This window comes from Cicer arietinum, chromosome 3 (assembly GCF_000331145.2).
Source record: "Cicer arietinum cultivar CDC Frontier isolate Library 1 chromosome 3, Cicar.CDCFrontier_v2.0, whole genome shotgun sequence".
Classification (NCBI taxonomy): domain Eukaryota; kingdom Viridiplantae; phylum Streptophyta; class Magnoliopsida; order Fabales; family Fabaceae; genus Cicer; species Cicer arietinum.
In genome coordinates this window covers 69,524,807-69,533,659 of record NC_021162.2, presented here as the reverse complement: position 1 = coordinate 69,533,659, position 8,853 = coordinate 69,524,807, and the positions used below count along the sequence as shown (strand labels likewise).

Sequence of the window (8,853 nt, the reverse complement as noted above, 5' to 3'; positions counted from 1 at the left end):
TTCTTCATTGTCTTTCTCCTCCGTTCTGCATTAAGAATCAAAGATGAAAAATTTATTAAGAATTAAAGTCGAATTTCAAAGCGACAGCACGACGATGACGGGTCGTGGTCGACGACATCAAGAGAACAACAACACAAGCTAATTGAGAGTGAGATAGATGAGGGTCTTCTCACGGTAGTAAAAACGGTGGAAAAATCTTCTAAAGACAATGGAAAGACGGCGAAGAAGAACAACTTTTTTTAGTGGTAAAGCGATTTCGCAAGAGAAAGAGAAGAGACTCTAAAGATATGGTTTGATAATAATTTTAATTAAAATTAAAAAAATATTAAATTTAAGGAGATTAAACTAAAAGACAAACATACTAATACAAATAAATTAATAATTATTTAATATATAGATACTGACCTGAAAAAAATAATACATTTGTCAGTTAAAAAATAAAAAAATACCGATACACTTTTTTTACAAGTACCATAAAATTGTCTTTTATTTATTATAAAATACACTAATGAGATTGTGTTTTATATCAATGTGTACTTCCAAATTCACTTTGACCGAAAAACAAAAAGAATATAATTTTTGAATCATTGAATGATGATTATTTTTAAATAAAAGACTAAAATGAACATTGTTAGAACCAAAATCATATATTTATACAATAAAATGCACATATGATCAAAAGGTTTGAATTAGGTTTCAAAAACGAACAAGTATACCTGTATTTTTCATGAATGTTGTAAGAAAATTGCACTCCACTTCCATGAGTATTAATAAGGGTCAACTGATCAATTCTAGTGAGATATACAATGAAAAATACTAACATTATTAAGAGTTTGAATAAATATCGTCACGAGTGTGTTAAAAATTACCTTAGAAAATGTTTTATTAATATTTATAGATTTAGAATAGTCCACCTAGCATGAAAAGAGATACGTGTACGTACAATAAAAATTCCTCGTGTGTAAAAAGCAACATGTGCATGGAGGATACGCTCTCCATGTGATCCTTCGTAGGTGCTACAAAAACTATTTTATTAACACATAAAACTAATTGATTCATGCTTTATCATCACGTTTTAATGTGTGTGCATAAATGGGAAAGATAGTGACTTTTCCAACAACTTTTCAATTTGGACCGTCCCCTTCACCAACCAAAACACCTCACCTAACTTTGATATTTTGCTTTTCTCCAACTTAACATGTCAAATGTGATGCAAACACCTTCTCCACCGCTCATTCAATACCCAAATAAACCTTTTTATTTATTTATTGGTGAAAGAAAAATAATACTATTCATATTCACGCGTTAAAATCCAAATAGTCAACCACTTGCTACAATCATTTCCCTTATGTGTGGGATCTGGTTTATCTATTTATACAATAATATAATTATAAAAATTGCTTTGATTTTGTTGTCTACCACTAAAAAAATATTTCCTGTCCAATTCTCATCTCATCTTTGCTTCATTAAGGACTCTTCATCGTCTAAAAAGGGTATTGTTTTCTTCACCTTTACCTCTAAAAAGTTTCTATTTCACCAATTAACATTATAAGTTAGATAGATATTTATAAGTTCTTTTAATCCTTTTTCCTCAGTGTTTTATATTTGTATTCCAAAAGGTAAGGATCAAGACACACCACAACCACACAAAAGTGATATCCTCATTCAATAAGAAAACATGTTGCTAAGAAGCTCTTCAACACCAGTTCTTGGTTCTCTCCTTTCTTCCTTCACAGATTCTCCTATTCATCATCATACTCATACTGTTACTATTCACCCTGAGTCCTGTCACAATGCACTTAAACATCTACCACCAACAACCACTTCACTCCAACATCATCATCACAGACTCAATCTCTCACGCACTTCTTCTCCAATTTCTCCTTCTGTTACTGATCTTGAACACAAAAACAAAGGCTTTAGAAGAGTTCAATCTGAAGGCAACTTGGAAGACTTAGCCTTTGCTACTGGCTGTAACAATGAAGACAGATTCAATTATATGGACCCTTTAAAGAGGTATTCGGTGAGACAAAGATGCTTGGCATTGGAGACCATTCCATCTTTCATTCTTTCTAAGCAAACAGGCTTGCGTGAAGAAGAGGAAGATGGGGAAAGTGATATTGAAGATGAGGACTATGAGTTCAGTGTGGTGAATAGTGGCAGTGATATGATGAAGGACAGACTTAACAGGATGAGTTTTGGTGAGGAGGAAGTGGTTGGAAATAATAAGGAAATGTATCTTGCAAAAGGGCTTGGTGTTGATGTGTGTGGTGATGGCATAGGTGGCTGCAGAGGTGGTAATGGAGGTGGTGATTATAATTCTATGGGATCTGGAGGGAATGATGGAGATAATAATCATGGGGTGGAAGAATATTACAAGAAAATGTTGGAGGAAAATCCAGGGAACCCATTGTTTTTGAGGAATTATGCTCAGTTTTTGTATCAGGTAAATTCTGTTTCAGAGTTTAGATCTCAATTGTTAAAAGCTGTTTTCACAACTTTTTTCATAAGTTAAAACAAATCATGTTCTTTTTCAATACACAAACATGGTTTTATTGGTGATGATTGTAAAATTGTTGTTGTTTTGACAGTGCAAACAAGACCTTGAAGGAGCTATGGAGTATTATTCCAGAGCCATATTAGCAGACCCAGAAGATGGAGAAGTTCTATCACAGTATGGGAGGCTAGTTTGGGAGCTACATCATGACCAACAAAGAGCCTCTAACTATTTTGAACGATCAATACAAGCATCTCCTGAAGATAGGTACAAATACAATATCATATGCTTCATTCATACCATAAAGTTTTAATCTTTTTTGTAATTTTTAGATCAATTTGTTGTCTTCCACGATGGAATTTCATTCTAACAATAGCTTGTGGTTTTCATATGATATCAGCCATGTACAAGCTGCATATGCAAGTTTCCTTTGGGACACAGAGGAAGAAGAGGGTGCAGGTTGGAATCAGCAACAATGTTTACCTCAACATTTTCATCTGGGAGCTATGGCTACTACTGGTGTTTAGAAGAGATATTATGCATTGATCATGAGATGACAAATGTTGGAAATATTGTAGGACTTACATAAGGGTCTCTTAGGTGTATTGAAATTCTTCTGTTGAATAAATAAGCAGGTTCTGGTGACTGAATTAACAAGTTGGGTTACTTTCGCATAATAGGTCCTTTCGATGCAAAATTAATTAGATGTGCTACTAGTTTGTAACTACGTTCTAGTTCTTCAAATTTGGATTTGCTTAAGTGGAATCAGCGCATTTAGAATGTTAATTAACATCAGACGATTTAGATTTAGATTTTAATTTTAATTATTTTTTAAATTTAAAATTTGAGTTTGAAATCCAAATTGTCCTGCATTACGGGTTGGAGGGGGCCAACTCTGGTAAATTCCGTTCTTACACGTTGATTTGGAAACAAATTTGCAAAGTATGAAGTAAAATGAGATTAAAAAAAGGTCATATTTTCGTTCATCAGGTTGCGTTCCTCACAATAATTATATACAGGAGTGTACAAGAGGAAGTAACCAAGCAATGAGTTCTTTCTGATAACATGAAAGAGCATTAGGCCTTGGAAGAGCATTAAGACTTACAACCTTAAATGCATCAAGCAATGAGTTCACAGGTTCACTTCCTGAGGATCTTGGAAATGCAAACTTTCTTAGAGATGATAGATCGTAGAGGAAGTTTCTTTGAAGGTTCAATTCCAAAATCATTTAGCAACATGCATAAGTTGAAGTTCCTTGGTTTATCAGGGAACAATCTCACTGGAAAAATTCCTGGTGAGCTTGGAAAAATTTCATCATTGCAGTATATGATTCTTGGATATAATGAATTTGAAGGTGAGACTCCAAAAGAGTTGGGAAATCTCACTAGCTTGAAGTATCTTGATTTAGCAGTAGCTAATCTTGGTGGTGAGATTCCAAATGAATTTGGAAATATCAAGTTGTTGGAAACACTTTTCTTATACAACAACAATTTTGATGGAAGGATTCCACATGAAATTGGTAACACGAGTTTTTGAAGTTTTTGGATCTTTCTGATAACATTTTATCAGGAAAAATTCCAGATGAAATAAGTCTTTTGAAGAATTTGAAGCTTGTGAACTTAATGGGAAACAAGTTATCTGGTGTTGTTCCTTCTGGTCTTGGAAATTTGCCTCAACTTGAAGTTCTTGAGCTATGGAATAATTCTTTGTCAGATCCATTGCCTAGTAACCTCGGCGAGAAAGCAATGATTGGATGTATCATCCAATTCATTTGCTGGAGAAATTCAATAAACTCTTTGCAGCCAAGGGAATCTCACCAAGCTTATACTTTTCAACAATGCTTTTTCAAGTCCAATTCCATGGAGTCTATTGATGTGTTATTCGCTTGTTCGTGTTCGAATTCAGAACAATTTTCTTATAGGGACAGTTCCTGTTGGTCTTGGAAAGCTTGAGAAGCTTCAAAGGTTAGAGTTAGCTAACAATAGTCTCACTGGTGGAATTCCAGATGATATTCCTTCTTCCACTTCTCTTTCTTTCATTGATCTCTCAAGAAATAAACTTCATTCTTCTCTTCCTTCCACACTATTCTTTCCATTCCAAATCTTCAAGTTTTCATGGTTTCCAACAACAACTTACAAGGTAAAATACCAGACCAATTTCAGGACTCTCCTTCGCTAACCGTTCTTGATCTCTCATCGAATCATTTGTCCGGAAACATTCCAGGAAGCATAGGTTCATGTCAGAAACTGGTGAATTTGAACCTTCAAAATAACCTTTTGATAGGTGAAATCCCAAATACATTAGCTAACATGCCAACATTAGCCATGCTTGATCTTTCAAACAATTATTGGACTGGTCATATACCAGAAAACTTTGGTTTATCACCAGCTCATGAATCATTTAATGTCTCATACAACAAGCTTGAAGGTTCTGTGCCAGAAAATGGCATGCTAAGAACTATAAATCCAAATAATCTTGTTGGCAATGCTGGCCTATGTGGTGGTGTCTTCCTTCCATGTGATCAAAACTCAGCATACTCGTCAAGGCATGGAAGTTTACATGCAAAACACATTATTACAGGATGGATCATTGGAATTTCATTAATTCTAGTCATCGGAATTACAATTTTGGTTGCATGGAAACACTTTTCTTATACAACAACAATTTTGATGGAAGGATTCCACATGAAATTGGTAACACGAGTTTTTGAAGTTTTTGGATCTTTCTGATAACATTTTATCAGGAAAAATTCCAGATGAAATAAGTCTTTTGAAGAATTTGAAGCTTGTGAACTTAATGGGAAACAAGTTATCTGGTGTTGTTCCTTCTGGTCTTGGAAATTTGCCTCAACTTGAAGTTCTTGAGCTATGGAATAATTCTTTGTCAGATCCATTGCCTAGTAACCTCGGCGAGAAAGCAATGATTGGATGTATCATCCAATTCATTTGCTGGAGAAATTCAATAAACTCTTTGCAGCCAAGGGAATCTCACCAAGCTTATACTTTTCAACAATGCTTTTTCAAGTCCAATTCCATGGAGTCTATTGATGTGTTATTCGCTTGTTCGTGTTCGAATTCAGAACAATTTTCTTATAGGGACAGTCCCTGTTGGTCTTGGAAAGCTTGAGAAACTTCAAAGGTTAGAATTAGCTAACAATAGTCTCACTGGTGGAATTCCAGATGATATTCCTTCTTCCACTTCTCTTTCTTTCATTGATCTCTCAAGAAATAAACTTCATTCTTCTCTTCCTTCCACTATTCTTTCCATTCCAAATCTTCAAGTTTTCATGGTTTCCAACAACAACTTACAAGGTAAAATACCAGACCAATTTCAGGACTCTCCTTCGCTAACCGTTCTTGATCTCTCATCGAATCATTTGTCCGGAAACATTCCAGGAAGCATAGGTTCATGTCAGAAACTGGTGAATTTGAACCTTCAAAATAACCTTTTGATAGGTGAAATCCCAAATACATTAGCTAACATGCCAACATTAGCCATGCTTGATCTTTCAAACAATTATTGGACTGGTCATATACCAGAAAACTTTGGTTTATCACCAGCTCATGAATCATTTAATGTCTCATACAACAAGCTTGAAGGTTCTGTGCCAGAAAATGGCATGCTAAGAACTATAAATCCAAATAATCTTGTTGGCAATGCTGGCCTATGTGGTGGTGTCTTCCTTCCATGTGATCAAAACTCAGCATACTCGTCAAGGCATGGAAGTTTACATGCAAAACACATTATTACAGGATGGATCATTGGAATTTCATTAATTCTAGTCATCGGAATTACAATTTTGGTTGCAAAATCTGTATATGTAAGGTGGTACACTGGTGGTTTTTGCTTCAAAGAGAGATTTTATAAAGGTAACAAAGCGTGGCCATGGAGATTGATGGCATTTCAAAGGCTTGGATTTACAAGTACTATACAATGATATTGAAAAAAGTTTTACACATTCGTCTAGTCATACTGACATTGTAAATTTGTTTAGACTATCAGTATATACTCATTAAACTCTAGTTAAAATCTCAAAGATCTTAACTCTCAATTAGAAGATTTTTCTCGCATTTATTACATTACATTGATAACATTTCAATGATTTATTAATTGGCAGAATATGGATATGCTTCAAATCCTCTTATCTCTTTCTTTCAAACTTCTTGGCTGGCTTCTTAAGCTGTTCCAAATCAACATAGGCCTCCTCCAGCTCTTTCAGCTTCTCCTTGGCTGCTTCTAACTCTTCTTGTTTACTATACACATTAAAAGAATCAATCAGCAACTAACATATATATTATCATAACTATTTTATTAGGTTACAAACATTTTTTATTCCCTTACCACAAATTCATATTTCATATCACATACATCTCCTATTGTCTTTCCTCATTGCATAAATACGAATACCTTATAACAGCGATGATGTAATCAGATTGATGAATCTCCTCTTTCCTACATCAACAATTAAATTAATTAATAAAAATAAGTTAAACTGACTAATATGCAAACGATAATTAACAATTAATGCAAATTAGGAATAATGCCTAACTATAATTAACAATTAATGCAAGATAGGAATAATGCCTATTGTCAAGTAACATGAAGGAAGTTGTGAGTTCTTCAACTTTCTGCATAAGTTATAACACTAACATTAGTAAATTAGTAAGGGCAATACACAAGACCATAGAAAAAATAGAGCAGGTAAGGTAAATGTACCTTTCTCATATCTACTATATCTTTGAAGATTTGCTTAACCTTCATAGTTTTTTTGAACTGTGATATGTGTTTACGAGACCTCTTCATAGCTTTGTTCATCATCATGTATCTACTCTTTTTTATCATGTTGAACCTGAATGCATCAGGCTTTTCAATTTTGATTTTCTTCATATCAACAGCAACGCACGCACAAGCAGAGCAAAATGAGCAAAATGAACGAAATGCGGGTGATGTTTATATATATATATATATCCATGTAACCGCCTAAATTAGTCAGTTAGAGCAGAGATAAAAAATAAAAATAAAAAACAAAATGAAATGAAATGAAAAGAAATTTTAATTTTGTTTTATTTTAAGCAAAAGTTTTTCTCGACTTTTTTTTCCCGGTAAAATTAGATTTAAAAAAAAAAAGTGGAGTAGAAGTGAAACTGGGTGGTATCAAATCTAAATCAATAGTTTTTTTTATGACATTTTTAAATGAAAATAACAAAAGCATTAAAAATAAGATTTTGCTGAGTCCAATTTTAAATTAAGTTGAATCTCTATAATTTATTTGTTATATTATATATTTATACTTTAACTATAATTTATAATTTGTTTATCTCTATAATTTATTTTTAAATGAACCTAAGTCAAGGATGATATGAGGTCATCTTAATTAATTGAGCTGAGTGAATCTCTATAATTTATCTGTTATATTATATATTTTTACTTTAACTTAATAATTTTTTAAGTTTTTTTAACCTAAATATTTTAGGCCTAAAATTCTACTTTGCACTATAATACAGTCACCAATTCTATAGGATGAAAAAAAAAAATCAAGCAATTCTAATTGTGAAATCACTCAATAATAGAGAAAATAAGTTTTAAATATATATTTAGTCTCAATTGTAAGATTATTTTTAAAACTTAGTTTCTCTTCCTTTGACTATCCTATAAAAAAATAGTTGATAATAAATAGCTGACATCATATAAATTTACAAATTGAATTTGATGTGTTTTGATAAAATTTTACTGAATGTTAAATGTATAAAATGACATAAAATTGTTTAATTAATATTTAATCTAGACTTTTATATATATAAAAAAAAGTATATATCTAATCTGGACTTTTGTTTGGCTTTTACGCATTACATTGTTATAGATAGATGTTTTTAGGCTACAAACAAATATAGGTATTATTGGAATAATCTAGAATATTTAACTTCAAACTATTCTAAATTTCTCAAATATATTGCCGTTTAAGTTTACTAGAATCTTCTAAAAATATGCCTCAATTTCAACAATAATACACCAAATCTTTACGATTTTTAATATTTGATTCATACTACCTCAATCACTATGTATAAACTACGTTGATTAGTTCATTTTTTTTTTCAAATGATGATACTATTAAATTTAAATCTATTGAAATATTTTATTACTTTTTAAAATGTACCATTAAAAACTAATCGAAACACACAATCATAATCTAATCCTTTCCACCAACTTCTCACTCAATTAATTGACTCGTTAAAATACTTTACAGCTTATACATGTTCCTTAATCTATATTTTCAGTCTTCCAACGAACGATAAATACTTTAACTTTCTAATTACAATGTTTATTGCTCGTTGGCTTAAAAAATGTAAAAGAATTAA

At 32.3% G+C, this 8,853-nt stretch overlaps 1 protein-coding gene and 1 pseudogene across 3 annotated transcripts; both read left to right on the top strand.

The window, feature by feature from the left end:
- Positions 1-1,295: 1,295 nt before the first annotated feature.
- On the top strand, positions 1,296-3,307 carry LOC101502107 (uncharacterized). Of its 3 annotated transcripts, none has more exons than XM_004493769.4 (4): positions 1,341-1,493; positions 1,596-2,446; positions 2,592-2,764; positions 2,898-3,307. In XM_004493769.4, the coding sequence occupies exons 2-4, from the start codon at positions 1,679-1,681 to the stop codon at positions 3,022-3,024; spliced, it is 1,068 nt and encodes a 355-aa protein (XP_004493826.1). In that variant the 5' UTR covers positions 1,341-1,493; positions 1,596-1,678; the 3' UTR covers positions 3,025-3,307. The 3 variants fall into 3 exon arrangements, with proteins under 3 accessions (XP_073222070.1, XP_004493826.1, XP_004493827.1); XM_004493770.4 differs by having other exon boundaries at positions 1,346-1,493; positions 1,620-2,446; XM_073365969.1 differs by having other exon boundaries at positions 1,296-2,446.
- Positions 3,308-3,561: 254 nt separating this feature from the next.
- On the top strand, positions 3,562-6,649 carry LOC101491012 (uncharacterized; annotated as a pseudogene).
- The last annotated feature ends 2,204 nt before the right edge of the window (positions 6,650-8,853 follow it).

Bases quoted from the DNA above. Each gene is read 5' to 3' on its own strand.
- LOC101502107 (XM_073365969.1), top strand. From the start codon at position 1,679: ATGTTGCTAAGAAGCTCTTCAACACCAGTTCTTGGTTCTCTCCTTTCT. The intron at 2,447-2,591 runs GTAAATTCTGTT...TTGTTTTGACAG, and splicing joins ATGCTCAGTTTTTGTATCAG to TGCAAACAAGACCTTGAAGG. The intron at 2,765-2,897 runs GTACAAATACAA...ATATGATATCAG, and splicing joins CAAGCATCTCCTGAAGATAG to CCATGTACAAGCTGCATATG.